This window comes from Spinacia oleracea, chromosome 3 (genome assembly GCF_020520425.1).
Source record: "Spinacia oleracea cultivar Varoflay chromosome 3, BTI_SOV_V1, whole genome shotgun sequence".
In the NCBI taxonomy this organism is placed as follows: Eukaryota; Viridiplantae; Streptophyta; class Magnoliopsida; order Caryophyllales; family Amaranthaceae; genus Spinacia; species Spinacia oleracea.
In genome coordinates, this window is record NC_079489.1 from 43,640,003 (window position 1) to 43,655,666 (window position 15,664).

At 35.1% G+C, this 15,664-nt stretch overlaps 1 protein-coding gene across 1 annotated transcript; it reads left to right on the forward strand.

Annotated features, from left to right (window-relative positions):
* Positions 1 to 314: 314 nt before the first annotated feature.
* On the forward strand, positions 315 to 14,023 carry LOC110786719 (sugar transporter ERD6-like 6). Its single transcript, XM_021991293.2, has 18 exons — positions 315 to 764; positions 863 to 925; positions 1,157 to 1,246; positions 1,342 to 1,401; positions 1,515 to 1,580; positions 1,668 to 1,733; positions 1,851 to 1,926; positions 2,624 to 2,688; positions 2,773 to 2,865; positions 3,006 to 3,086; positions 3,167 to 3,251; positions 3,410 to 3,456; positions 3,552 to 3,614; positions 3,728 to 3,787; positions 3,884 to 3,949; positions 4,047 to 4,106; positions 13,309 to 13,423; positions 13,520 to 14,023. The coding sequence occupies exons 1-18, from the start codon at positions 567 to 569 to the stop codon at positions 13,630 to 13,632; spliced, it is 1,467 nt and encodes a 488-aa protein (XP_021846985.1). The 5' UTR covers positions 315 to 566; the 3' UTR covers positions 13,633 to 14,023.
* The last annotated feature ends 1,641 nt before the right edge of the window (positions 14,024 to 15,664 follow it).

The following is a 15,664-nucleotide window of genomic DNA, read 5'->3' on the forward strand; positions in this document are numbered from 1 at the left end:
AATGGAATATTGACCCGACACGATCCGACCTCATCATGACCCGAGACCCGAGATGACCCGACCCAAACCCGACCCGATGACCTGTTTTGACAGCTCTACTAAAGCCTAGTTAACTTAACAAATCAATTTTGACCATGTACGTTATCCGCTAGGAATTTACAAAAACACCATTAAGTCATTAACTGCCCAAGGTTCAATCATAGAAAATGGATAATCACAACTACGAAAATGGTTTTCCGTAATGATTAATGAATCAACGATAAGAATCCATGATCTATAAATTCTTCATTAATTGTATATCATATAATCATGTCTCAATTAAGATAATACTCGTACTAACTAAGAAGTGCTCACCCTCATTGTCGTAGACCAAACCAAAATTCATATAATAAAACAAAACATTTACAGCTGCAAATTATAATTAGCTGATTTCGTCAGACCACGAAACCGTCTGGTCGGGAAACGACACCTCCGCATCCACCACCTGCAGACACCGTTTCATTGTTTTCGCGGCGTTTGCTGCGGCGCCCCATTTCCACCACCATCGTAAACAACACACAGAAATTATGAGTTCGGATTCAGAAACAGGTTTAGGAGGAGGAAATGATCTTAGGAAACCTTTTCTTCATACAGGAAGTTGGTATCGAATGGGTTCGAGGCAATCCAGTTTAATGGGTTCTTCTCAAGTCATTCGAGAAAGTTCTATTTCTGTTCTTGCTTGTGTTCTAATCGTCGCCCTTGGTCCTATTCAATTTGGTTTTACTGTAAGAAGAATGATTATATATTTTTTTTAGGATTTTTGGTTGAATGATTTCCTGTTTTTTCTAATTTTAATGGGAAATTTTTTAATTTTTTGTTTTAGTGTGGTTATTCATCTCCAACTCAATCTGCAATTACTGAAGAACTTGGTCTTTCTGTTGCCGAGGTAATGATGAATAAAATGATTTGTAATTTACTGTTGTTTTCAGAAGATGATTGGGTTACAAAAAGGAAGATGATCTTTGTTGACGATTACCGGAGATAATGTCTTTGGTTCATGCAGCCGACCCCGCCTATTGGGAATATTAAGGCTTTGACATTAGCAGTTAATTTGGAATAATTCTGTAGTTGATTTAATTTCGTTTTTGTTTATGTCTGATGAACTTTTTTGGTTCAGTACTCCTGGTTTGGTTCTTTATCCAACGTGGGAGCTATGGTTGGTGCGATTGCAAGTGGTCAAATTTCCGAGTATATTGGAAGAAAAGGGGTAGAACCACTTAATCTTACAATGATTTTGTTTAGTCATCCTAAATAATTATCACATTTAATCCAATTACGGAGATTTGACTTTGTTCATGACAGTCTTTGATGATTGCCGCTGTTCCCAACATAATTGGATGGCTTGCTATATCATTTGCCAAAGTGAGTTGTACCTGTTGTTTATTCGCACTTAAAATTTTGATATGAATGAGAATTTGAATTTAGATGTAATGTCTTTCCCTGCTTTTATGCTGCCCAATTCTGTGCTCAATTAGGATTCTTCATTTTTGTATATGGGAAGGATGTTGGCAGGCTTTGGCGTGGGAATAATTTCATACACGGTAATCTCTGCTGTTCTGTTTGATCAAGTTTTTGTGGAGAATTATGAGAAAGGTGTATGAATCCTAATGATATACTGTGGCATATAGGTTCCTGTGTACATTGCTGAAATAGCACCCCAGACTATGAGAGGAGCATTGGGTTCAGTAAATCAGGTTTGATGGTGTTCGATATTTCTATTCTACTGTACATTGTAGCTTGTTAGATAATAAAATAAGTAATCGCCAATTCGCCATGGTTCTGATTTAGTCATATTTGTTCTTTTGTAAAAGCTATCTGTTACAATAGGCATAATGCTGGCTTATTTGCTGGGGCTGTTTGTTCCGTGGAGAATACTTGCCGTTTTAGGTAATTCATCTGTCCTTCTATGCTCTATGCTGCCAAAGTACCACAGTATCTGTGATGTTCTTTGTTATCCTGTTTTTAAGTTTGGTTGGTTATAACATGGAATTGAATTAAGGCTGCTATATAATGTAAAGGCCGTTTTGCAATGGGTTTTCAAATTGGCATTTTAGGTAAAGCAGTTAGGTAACATGCGCTTAAATTTCACACGGAAATATCTGTTGTAGACGTAACATTACCGCATCAACATATATAATTCACTACTAAGGCTGCTCTGCATACAAATATAACTGAAATCACATATAGGAGAACTTCATCGTTAAGTATCCAACCTTCACCGAGTTAAAAGTGTGTTAACGGGTTTTAATTTGATAAATAGTCTTCACTCACATATACTCGAGTTAAGAGGGATTTATGTTACATTAGAGAGGCTTTACTCAACAAAATTAATCTAGCATGTATTTAGGTTCACTTGTCTAATCACAAGGGTCTTTCAATCACTTCACTGACTAATTAATATAGCTCTTGAGTTTAAAGTCAGACTTCTCACTACTGACACAATATTTCCGGAAATATACCCAAACTTCACTCAAATCAATATACATTTCAAAACAATTAGGAAAAGTGCCATAAATGACCCTCCTTTGCATGAGAATGTCTCCTATTGGTTGAACTGATGAACTGCTGCGCTTATGATTTTCAGGAATATTGCCATGCACAATATTGATACCTGGTTTATTCTTCATACCAGAATCTCCTAGGTGGTTGGTATGTTAGTTCAAGTTCCTTGTTTCTGTTTCATGAATGTACATGTGATCACAGGTATTAATTGCAATCTCAATTAACTTTCAGGCCAAAATGGGCTTGATGGAAGATTTTGAGGTTTCCTTGCAAGTTCTTCGTGGTTTTGACACTGATATATCTATCGAGGTTAATGAAATCAAGGTAACTGTCCGCTGTTCTAGGCACGCTATACCTGTTTTTCAAGGCTTGTAGTCTCCTGCTCAAATTTTTTGTTCTGTAAAATGTTATGGGGTGTTTGTATACAATATGTGTTTTACCATTTTGCGATTTATGTGTTGTAGAGATCTGTTGCTTCAAGTAGTAAAAGAACCACCATAAGGTTTGCAGAACTACGACAAAGAAGATATTGGTTTCCTTTGATGGTAATACCTATCGTCTGCACCCCTTGATTTCAATTATAAACTTAACAGTCTTTATAGGTTACATGCTTACCCTCCTGCAGGTAGGCAATGGATTACTTATCTTGCAACAACTAAGTGGAATCAATGGTGTTCTTTTCTATTCCAGTACCATCTTCAAAGAGGCTGGTGAGCCTACATTTGTATTGCTATATTTATTCCTTGTTTGCTTAATTGGATGTCAGAAGTTGAGTGCATCCCTTGATGCCTCCTGTTGTGTTACTTTCATAAATTTAACTTTCAGTTATAAGCGTATGGCATGTCATGTTTTATTTTCTTTTGAATAGGGGTTTCATCCAGCAATGCAGCAACAGTCGGCCTTGGGGCTGTTCAGGTGTGGCTTACTCTGTCTCTATCAAAATGATACACTACTCAATATAATATCTTTTTTGTATAACTTTTTGTTTACATGTATTTTCATTCTATTAGGTTGTTGCAACTATGGTAACTACCTGGCTGGTGGATAAATCAGGACGCAGGTTTCTTCTAATTGTAAGTTAGAGTTTTTTTTTTTTACTAATGTTATCGCATTTGTGAGTTGTAGTAGGAACTAGGAAAGCAAATTTGAACCATGTTTTTGCGCTTATTGTCTGTGGTTGTAATAGGTCTCTTCTGCTGGGATGACCTTTAGCCTTTTGGTGGTTGCAGCGTCCTTTTTCTTAAAGGTGGAAATTAAAGGAACTTTTTATCAAGTCATAACTGCTTATTTTAATGAACTTTTTAGTCATACAAAATTTGCTAAATGTTGTTTTTTATGTCAGGATATTGTATCAGATGAATCTGCATGGTACAGTGCATTCTCCATCCTTTCGGTTGTTGGAGTCGTGGTATGTTGACATCTACTCTCTGCTTAAAAATTGTGGTAATTTACCACGGTTCGAGTATTTGTATTTATCGTTCTTCTAACCTGACCTTTCCACCCAGGCAATGGTGGTTTGTTTCTCATTAGGAATTGGTGCCATTCCATGGATTATAATGTCAGAGGTATATGTTTCTTCTCTCCAGACTATCATTTAGTTATTTTCTCCTTTTGTTTCACTGGAGAGTTTTTTATTCTTTTATATTAATTTATTTGTTCAGACTTCATGTCGAAACCTGTTTTGCCTGGTTATGTTTATTGTAATTTGTAATACTTCCTCCCTTACCCAAATACACCATTTGAACTTTTACACTATTCACATTATTACCTTTTACCATCTTTTGTGATATAAACGTAAAGATAAATGTAGTCATGTGTGGGATCTTATTAGATTCATATTGGTATATACTTTCCAAATATTAACTTCTTGTAATTTTGTTTTATGCATAATTCGAGGTATTAAGGTCAAAGTCGTGCTTTGGAAAGCGTAAAACTCTCTATTATGCAATATTTATGGTACAGTGGAAGTATTAGGCATGTTGTTTAGGCATAAATATACAACCAAAATAAAAAATAAAAATGAGTATAATACTACCCCCTCCGTTCCTTAATGTTCTTCCCGGTTGGAATTGGGGAGATGATTAAGAAAAATGGAATCTTGGTATAATTGGGCTTAAGAGTAATGATTGGGTGTAAGACATTCTACTTTTTGGAATAAATGAGAGAAAATAATAAAGAAAGAAAGGAAAGGGAGATATCTTAACGAAAGAATCATAAAATAAGGTGGGTGAATGAATTAAATAAGGTGAGTGGGGAAATCAATGGGAAAAAATGAGCAAGTGGATGGAATAAAGGTAGGATATGGTAGGAAATTAAATTGTAGAATGAGGGTATTTTGGGGGAAAAAATTTGCCAAAAAAGGAAAAGGATTCACAATGGGAAAAACAAAAAGGAACGCAATTCGGGAAACTGGAAGAACTATTAGGAACGGAGGGAGTAACCAGTAAAGCATCGATGATCTAGGAAAAGGCAAATATTTGGAAGGAGCAGCATGAATTGGAAGCTAAATGTTTTTTGTTGCTGGAACTCCACTTTGTCAAAACTGGTTCAGTTTGTTTTAAACTTTTGAAGCAACAAGCGGTAGTTATTACTAAAACTATTTGGAAAATAAGACAATTACGAAGTATTTTTTTGTTCTTGTTAAAAAAAATTCACCAATAGACATGGAATTAACTAAATCAGAATAGGATAGCAAATTATTTTTGAAAACAAATGAAAGGTAAATTACATCATTCTAAGATCTTTGCAAAGAACCCAATAGGGAACAAAGTAGTTTCCCTGGAAAAACTCAACAATTGGACGTATTCCACAATACGTTGTCATTCTTTTCAATCATACAAAGGTTGAAAGTACAAACCAAAGGTTCTCCAAAGAAACTTCCTACTTTATTTTGTGAATCCTTTGGTACCACACATAACCGAAGTAATTCCTCATTTTCAATTTAGTTGCGTAAATTTTCTTTTTTCCGTTTTGTTTTGGTTGCGTCAAATCTCTTTTAGGTATATGGTCCCACTGTTTGGACTTATGCGCCTCCACATGAGCGCTACAAACCCCCCTCCCCCCAAGTAATTACTCCTCCATAATAGACTACTGTCTACTGTATATCCTCCTACTCCCCCCCCCCCCCCCCCCCCCTCCTTTCTCTCTAATATTGTGCCCCTTCCTATCTCTGTTCTCCTCCCTCTCCTTCCCAACACTTTTAGATGTCCTTTGCTTTCTCCTCCCAAGTCTTTCATCAGGCTCTCCCTTTCTTCCCTAGCCATATGGCCCATATTAGGATACCCCCTCCTTGCTGAACTCTTCTCGTGACTTCCCTTTTCCTCCCAAGCTCTATTCCATGATCTCTTCCCTCTCTAGTCCTTCTCTGACGTTCCCCTCATCTTCCTAGTCCCTACCTTTTCTTTCTCCTCCCCACCATTTTTGATGCCCCCTCTCCCCCATTTCTCCATTTCATGATGTGTACCCTCCCCTCCCCTTCCCATCTTGTTCTTTCACTCTAGTCGTTAATCAACAAAAGAAGTTGTGCTCGGAGTTTATGCAAATAACGGAAACCTAGGAAGGTAATAGGAGGGAGAGATGTTGGGTTTTGGAGGATGAATCAAATGACAAGCTAAGGAGGTTGAGATTCAAGATAAAGGCAGAATTCTTGTCCAGGAGAGGCAGTAAGAGGGAGGAGAGTGGATGGGGAGAAGGAAAGGGGGTGGCAATGAGCTGAAATGACGGTGGAGTGGTGGTAGGGGTGCCTGGCGTGACCAGTAGGGAGAGGGGAGGTGGTTGAGGGTGTTTTTATGGGTTGCTAGGTTGGGTTGGCGGTTACAGAGTGGTTCATGTCTTAACCCAGTATGTTAACCAAGTTCCGTATAAAAAACTTGGCGATAGTTTTTGTGGAGCTAAATTAAGGCCCAGGGGGTAACATTAATGTATTGACCTGTTATAATGAACATACTATATTTTGTACTATCTCGTCTACTAAATAATTGTATCACTTGGGATTTTCCACTAGTCATATCCTTCCTCTGTTTCATTATACTTGGGACACACCTTTATGGCACGCTATTTTGAGGAAATGATTAGGGAAGGTAAACGGACAAATTAATTAAAAAACAATTTAAACCTTAGCCAACCTAACCTTGTCTTCTGATCCGTGGGAAAATTATTTTAGCTAATTTGTCGGTTTATCTCCTCCATAAATTGAGTGCCAAGGTGTTGCAAGTATAAAGAAGCGGAGGAAGAAATAACTTTTACTAATGCTTTTACTTATATATTTACTGCCTACGTTCAAATATTTGGTGTTTTAGTATTTGTATAGTAATTTAGGGGAAGAAAATTAGTTTTTTCTTTGTCTTATAACTAATATCATTAATTCTAATACACCGTAACCGTTTAAATTTTCTTGGAAATACTATTCTTCTTAAATTTCTCTTGAAAATACTCTAACTTCCCCATCCTACACATCTTTTATATTTCCCATTCAATTTCATAAAAATGACCAATATTTTAATAACTTAAGTTATCAAAGTGGAAGTTACGTTGATATTCTAAAAGAGACACATCTTTAGTAACATAGAAAGTTACTCCCTCCGTCTAGGAATACTCGCACCGCTTTCCTTATAAAGCTGTCCAATATTACTTGCACTGTTTCTATAAATGGAAATTTTTTATTAATATTATACTTACCCATAGACACCTATATCCATACTCCCTAAAAAAAAAATTAGAAAGTGAGTCATTTCCCACTATCCTTTTAAAAAATTGACCCATTTTCCACTATCTATATTAAAAATATAACCCACTATCAACTATAAGTCAACTACATTGCATTAAACTATGTGCCGGCCAAACCGGTTCAAGTATTCCGGGACGGAGGGAGTATTTAAAGCGATACTTTTTTCTTTTTGGAACGGAGGGAGTACATAGTAATTGTTATTAAGTAAAACATTGTTGGTTTATTCACAATGTATATTTCTATACTACTATTTTTTATATTTTTTTGCTACTCCCTCCGTCCCACATTACTTGTTACACTTTCCTTTTTCGTCTGTCCCAATTTAGTTGTTACACTCCTAAATTAGGAATGACCCCACAATTATTATATTGTCTCTCTTTTCTCACTAATTTTTTTTTGTCCCCACACCCTCACTAATTCAATTAAAAAAATACCCCACTAACTGATATCACATCTACTTTTCAATAAAATAACAATTGATAACCAAACAGCCACTTATCACCTAAAATTTTGTGAATACGTAAGTGTAACGAGTAATTTGGGACGAAGGAAGTAATAAACAATTGACGATGTTAATGGTCAAAGTTATGCATTATACTGATATCGCTAAGAAACAAAGGGAGTACTCCCTCCGTCCCTTAATACTCGCTCCGGTTTGACCGTCACAGAGTTTTAGGCAATTTATCGACTTATTAATTTATTAGGTTGATAGTATGATTTATTTTAATATAGTTAGTGGGAAATGTGTCAAACCTTTTTGAGGGTGTGAGAGAGGGGATACTCTTTTAATGTTTTTTTAGGAAGTAGGAACTTAGTGAGATAAATGATATAACATTAGTATGTCATTTATAGAAACGGGGCAAGTATTAAGGGACGACTTTATAAGGAAAGTGGGGCTAGCATAAAGGGACGGAGAGAGTATTATTTAACATATAATAAAATCTACTGAAAATGTAAAATATTGAATATATCACCGACATTATGTTATTGCACTAATTTTTTGGGTTATTACACTTTGTCACACTATCTTCCTTTCTGGGTGTTTCTCGGGTAGTTCATATAGTTGGACATTTAATTTTCAAAATACAGACCTTGTTACCATTGATGATGTAAGTGAGATGGATAGATGGAGAGAGAAAATATTCAATTATCATATGAGAGAGAGGAACTTGGGGAGTTATAACGTCGTTTACCCTCTGGTGGTAGTTATACAACAAAAACAACAAAGCCTTAGTCACAAAATGATTTAGGGTCGGCTAACATGAATCGTCATAGGAGATCGCCATTGTGACCAAATCAAACCAGAAAGAGGCGGCAAGTTAAAAGAATAAACAAGGAAGAGGAAGAAATTGGAATTAATGAAAATAAGATAAGAGGAATATATATATATATATATATATATATATAGGAATATATATATATATATATATATATATATATATATAATATAGCCATTTTCATTTCCGATGGAGCCAAAGATTCATTTGTTCTTTTGTCTGTGGGATGTAATGGACTAAATCAAAATGACTCTTAAAACCTATTCGCTTCCTTTCCATGAAGTAGAAGATGGTCGTTCCGTTATCTCTTTTGGTTCAATTGGAAACAACCTCTCTGCAATTGCAAGGGTAAGGTTGCGTACACCCGACCCCCCTTACCCCGCTTCTTGCGGGAGCCTCTTGGAGGCAATGGGGTAATGATAATGATGAATAATGAATAAAAAATATTGTATTACATAAAAAATATTATAAGGAATAATAAAAATAAATAAAGTTTAAAATAAATATAAGTAAAATAAGCACATTTCAAAATAGCATTTTTTTTAAAAAAAGTAAGAGAGTCAAAATGGAAGATGTATAAGTGAAATGAAGTCATGTACGTATATTCTCTCCCTACACTCTGTCCTATCCAACGCCATCATTTCATATAATAATTGAATATTTTCAAATATGATACACTAACTTAAGGGTTAATATTGGAATAATTGAAATCGTAGGGTTATGCTGAGAATTATTTAAACCAAAAATTATCATGGATGTCCTCCCAAAAAAATAGCTCGTCATTTTTTTTTTGTCATAAAATATTTGGTTTTTTCAAAGCTAAGTTTAGGTCAGTTGACCAACTCAACCTTTTGGCTCTCTATAATTATGTGAAATAAATTTGCATTAGTTTTGTTTGGTTTTCCTATTAGAAGTGGTTCTCAGACTCTCCCTTAGAAGGCTACGCCGAAACACATTTTTGATATGTACTCCCTCCGTCCCTTAATACTCGTACCTCTTTTCTTTTCGGGTCGTCCCTTAAATCCTTAATACCTGCACCACTTCTATAAATGGAATTTTTTTACCAATATTATATTATTTCTCACACTTGCCTACTAACTCACCTACACTCATACTCTCTACAAAAAAACCATTTAAAAATTCACACCCACCACTTCCCACTTCTTACCCCTTATACATTTCCCACTAACTATATTAAAAAAATACCTCATTATCAACTAACATCCATTAAATTAATAAGTCAATTCAAATATCTTAAACTCCGCACTGGTCAAACCGGTGCGAGTATTAAGGGACGAAGGGAGTAACTAGTGATTAGCGAGTGCCGCAAGTGATGCATGAGGTTGTTATGTGTCGTTATCTTTTGTGTCATTGTTTGGTGAGGGAACTTTGATGTGATAAGTGATTGAATTAAACTCGGGATTAAAAAAGGTAATTGAATTAAACTTGGGATTAAAGAAAAAATGCTTGCTAGGTTGAAATGAAAAACTTAGCTAAAATTAATACATAGTAGATTAAAGGAATTTTGGTAAAGAAGTTGCTCAAAGTACTCTTGTTCTACGATACATTATTGGAGATATAATTACTTCGTACATCTAAAGAGATACTTATAATACTTTCTAGTCCTTTATTTGGAAATACTCCGTATTATATTGAGTTGGTGGATAAGTTCCTACTTTAGGGGTCACATGTTTGGTACTTTTTGGTGACAATAATTTTTTGGCAAATTTGCTAAAAAGGACCTTTTATAACCCATTTTATGCGACAAAGGACCTTATATAATTTTTTTTTGTGAAATCACACCTTAATGTAATTTTTTTTTGCGTAATTACACCTTGTTGTAATTTTTTTTTTTGCGCAAGACAACCAAATGCAAGTTTCCGGCATTGACTAAGCTTTTCCAGCTATTGACTTGCACGTGTGGCTTTATTTCGTTATAAAAGGACCTTTTATAACCCAATTATTGCGAGAAAATACCTTATATATTTTATTTTTGTGAAATAAAACCTTAATGTATATTTTTTTTGCGAAAGACAACCAAAGGCAAGTTTCCGACATTGACTGAGCTTTTTCGGGCTTTCACTTGAGCAACACGTGTGGCTTTATTTTGCTAACCTCACCCAATTTCTCTTTGTCTTCTTCTGAAGCTAAGCGAATTCTAGAAAGTGCATTTTTTTTTATTGAAACTACGTCTTCTTCAGAAACTGATTATAATCTAGAAATTGCATTTTTCATCGAGGCTGTGTCATTTTTAACAAGTGATTCCAACAATTTCTCTAACATTTTGACCGTTGAGCTCATGATAAACGAATTGGATTAAATTCCACGTGCAACAATGGTAAATGACATGTACAAGTCAATGTCCACGATAAGTGCCACGTACAAGTCAATGTCCGTCGAAACTTGCCTTTGGTTGTCTTTCGCAAAAAAAAATTACATTAAGGTGTGTTTTTTTTTAAAAAAGAGTATATAATGTCCTTTCTCGCAAAATTTAGGTTATAAAAGGTCCTTTTATAACAAAATAAAGCCGCACGTGCTGCTCACGTGCAAGTCAATGGCCGGAAAAGCACAGTCAATGTCGGAAACTTGTCTTTGGTTGTCTTTCGCAAAAAAAATTTACACAAAAGAAAATTATGTAAGTTCCTTTCTCGCAAAATTTGGGTTATAAAAGGACCTTTTTTGCAAATTTGCCTATTTTATTTATTTATTTAATTAAGGGGTTGATATGGAAATAAAGTATTGTCTAAACTCTAAACCCAATTGACTTCAAAAACTAAAAACAATTATGGCAAAAAACAAGCTTGCAACCTTTACTGCCCGTTTGGTAAGCGGTCATGAATTGCGGGAAAGAGTCATTAGAAACTTTCAATATTCCTGTTGCAAGTCTATATATGTCTCAACTTTTTCTCCCCCTTTGAAGAGGCTTGTACGGATCATGTACGAATTATGTTTTAGATATTTCAGACAACTATTACTACATATGGGCTTTGTGGTGGCCCTTCTGTGCACCCTTGAATCAAGGGGTTCGAATTGTCTTAAATGGGAGAGTTAAGTTGAACTGAGTATTGGAGTGTTTATGTTATTATTTTCCCCAAATGAGCTCTGCTCACTTATAGTAATGACTTCAAGCTTGTTTCCTAAATATAAGTAGCTAAAGGTTTTTATTTTGAAATATATGTTGAATATGTGTAAATTTCTGACTAGGTCGCATATCAAATACAAAAAATTTGACCCAATGAATCACACAAATTAAAGTTTGCACCAAAAATGACATAATAAATACACATATGCGGTTAGCATGGGTTTAGCAGCGGTAATTCTACTTTCATTTGGAATTAGCCCAAATGTGGAAATGAATGGTATTTTATCTAATTGTTATTTGTTAATGAGAAGTTTCTACAATAAAAAAGCTTCTAATAAAGAAGCAAGGCTGAGCTACAGCAAAAGCCGTTGCGCTCACAGAACCGCAATCATATACGAGTTGAACGCCCACAATGTTTGAGGTCATTTTGTTTACTTATGACGAGATTGGAAAAAGCGGTTCATGTTTGTTTGTTTGTTTAACGTTTACTTTATGAATGAGCTTTTATCAAAGTTTATCTAAGGTTCATGACGAGCTTTAATTAAGGTATTTAGTTAATTTGCATCATCTTAAATCGGTTGAAGTTACTCTACCTATGAATTAATTAAATTTTTTGTTTCCATATGCACTTTTTTTATTGGTGCATTGGCATCTCAAGGTTGCATATTTCTATATCGCCTCCCCCTAGACCATGCTGCAGTTGGATTTTCCTATGTTTGGTTTGGTATATTTCTTGGTGTTGGAGAGTTCCAACTTTTAAAACTTCCAAGGGTTAAGTTTGTTTATATTACAATGGTAGAGGGAAGGGTAGGTGAAGGTGAAGGTGAACATTTTCCCTCTAATTCTTTCCATCTTCAGAAGGATTTGATTAATTAGAAACGGAACTAAATTGGATTCCCTCTTTTTTCCTTCCCTTCCCTTCACTTCACTTTACTTTCCTATAACATACTGTTCATAGCTCCCTTCTCCGCACTAAGATTGAAAAAAGAAAAGGAAATCAGTGAAAACAGTTGACATCTTGTTTGAATAATTTCATTATTGCATGAATTAACAATCCAAATAAAGGAGAACTTGACGAAAAATGTATTGTGGAAATGAGAAAAATTGAGAAAGTGTGAAAATGAAACTGTGTCATTGTCATGAGTTATGTTGCAAAGAAACAGGGAACAGAGACGTATAGTCTGAGATATACTGAAACACAATTTTCATACAATTAGTAAATGCAGAAACGCGGGACCTAAAGAAATAAATAATTTTGTTGCTGGAAATCTAATATTGTTTTCTTTATGTTGACGAAAAGCCAAGTTTAGAGGGTATTAAAATATAGTTTGGTGTATTTAGGTGACATTTTAGAAATAAAAGTTATTTTATGAATTTAAAGATTCTTGAGTGGGTAGAACTCAATGGTCTCTTTCAAAGAAAACATTTCCCCTTGAAATTTCCCTGGTTTTCGATCTTTTCAGTATCAGAAACAAAAAAACGTGAGCTTGTTGAAAGTTTTGGTGTTACATAGGTCATGACAACCAGTTATTTGTTGATGAAAGCGGTGGTATGTGATTAATATTATTCTTAGATGTTAGAAGTTGGAGAAACAGGCTTTACTGTTTGAAAGTGTATGTCTTGTTCTGGATTGTTTAGGAACTGTTTGGTGTTCTCATTCTTGTGTTGGTTGAAACTGGTAGATTCTTCCAATTAACATCAAGGGGCTAGCCGGAAGTATCGCTACACTTGCCAACTGGTTCGTCGCATGGGTTGTCACAATGACTGCAAATATAATGTTGTCTTGGAACAGTGGAGGTAATTCTTTTATCTCTTTTTCTCCATCATCGTTTATCTCTTCACATTTTAGGATGATAAAGAAGAATGAGAACCTTTCTACTTTTCCAAATTTAGGTACCTTTTCTATTTACATGGTGGTTTGTGCTTTTACTGTGGCGTTCGTGTACCTTTGGGTCCCTGAGACAAAGGGAAGAACATTGGAGGAGATACAATGGTCCTTCAGATGATAGACCTGAACGTCCGTCATGCAGTAGGCTTGATTCAGTCCCATTTGCAACTTGGTTGGTGGATCCAGTAATGCCTGGTAGATACTTTAAAGGCACATCAACACATGTCTACCTTTTATCATTCACTCAAAATCAAAGTAACTTATGGAGGAGTTGTGTATTGCGAGCTGCCCTGCCCTGCCATTTTGTTTTTTATTTTTTTTAGTTTTCTTTTCTCTTTGTCTTTCCCTTTCCCTTCTTCTTGCTACCTGAAAATGTTAATGTTAATATTCGTTGTTTATCTTGAGTACAACAGCTGTATCATTCTAGCAGTAAACCAGTTTTTTGTTTATTTTTTTAAAAAAAATCCAAGTGATGTTTTATTAGCTGAATTGAGAGCGATTTCCTTCAATATTGTTTAAAGAACGTCAAATTCTCAAAATGCGCCACATTTTAATTTAATTCCCACCATACCGTCCACGTCAGCATTAAAACCGGTTTTTTTTTTTTTTAACGTAGCGACACTAAACCGCTATCTCAGGTAGCGGTTGACTTAAGTAAACCGCTATATGAGATAGCGGTTTACAATCACGTACTATTTATAAATGGTAAAAAAAAAAAAAAAAACCGCATCAGCTACGGGTCGAACCCACGACCTTTTGCTTAGGAAACAAACACTCTATCCACTGAGCGACAGACGCTAATGTTGATAAGTTAAATTTGGAAATGTTTATAATTAATATTAATTAATGGTTAAAAAGAAATAAACACATTAGGTAGGATTTGAACCCACGACCTCCTGGGTAGAAACAACACACTCTATCCACTGAGCTGCAGACACAATTGATGTCACTAGAGGTTACTTCTAAATTATATTTCTATTTAAACTGTAATTCATGTTTAAAATAATCTACAATTAAGTAAACCGCCATCTGAGATAGCGGTTTTGTTTAATGCAAACCGCTATCTGATATAGCGGTTTATAACATTGAACCGCCATCTGAGATGGCGGTTTGCTTTAAAACGAAACCGCTATCTCATATGACGGTTCAATGCTGAACCGGAAAAAAAAAAATTAATTCTCTTTCTCCCTTGCTTACGTGGACGGATGGTGGGAAATAACTTAAAAAGTAACGTATTTATGGAATTATTGGATCTTTGTGCAATATTGAAGGAAATCGCTCCTGAATTGAGCAGATATTGATGAGCATTAAACAACACATTCTGCTCATATATCCGTGGTAATGTTTGCGCACGTTGCACCTCATGTTATCTCTTTTCTTCCTAAAAACTTATTATAACTCAATACCACTTGTGAACAGAGGTGTCAAATCGGGTCATTACATGGATTATGGGTTGATCCATGACAGTTTGGGTTTATTCAGTTTGGGTCAAATTCAGGTCAAAAGCTTTCGGGACCAAATCGAGTTTGGTTCGGGTGTATTCAGTTCGGGTCAATTGATGTCAGGGTCGGGTCAAGTTCGGTTCGGGTCGTAAATGGACCAGGTGGAACCTTGTCTGGATCTGAACGGGTTTTGTCGGGTCAAACTCAGGTCGGCTAGACTTTGAATCGGGTCATTTCAGTTCGGAAATATCCAAGTCGGATAAATTCAGTACCAGGTTGATTTCGGTTAGGTCATTTCAGTTAGGTCTCTGTTGGTTCGATTTTTCAAGTCATTACGATTTATTTTATCATTCTGTTTCTAATTAATAAGCTATTAATTTACGTCTCCACGAGTATTTTTAATTTACTGAATCACAACAATGTTATATGGAGTACGAAGTGTTATATATATATATATATATATATATATATATATATATATATATATATATATATATATATATATATATATATATATATATATATATATATATATATATAGATTTACACTCAAATGAGAAAACATCTTATAATGAGAAGAATGAGAAGAACTCCTAGCCATTGGATGATTTTACATCTAACGAACACTAACACCTCCGCGTCATTAAGGATATTAAGGAAACTATATGCTTTGTTTGCTTCTGTGAAGTTGTGCATGGCAGCAACAAT

What these genes read in the sequence shown, in the direction of transcription:
- LOC110786719 (XM_021991293.2), top strand. Translation starts at nt 567, where the DNA reads ATGAGTTCGGATTCAGAAACAGGTTTAGGAGGAGGAAATGATCTTAGG. An exon ending in TTGCTATATCATTTGCCAAA is followed by an intron (nt 1,402 to 1,514) that starts GTGAGTTGTACC and finishes GTGCTCAATTAG; the next exon opens with GATTCTTCATTTTTGTATAT. An exon ending in GATATTGGTTTCCTTTGATG is followed by an intron (nt 3,087 to 3,166) that starts GTAATACCTATC and finishes ACCCTCCTGCAG; the next exon opens with GTAGGCAATGGATTACTTAT.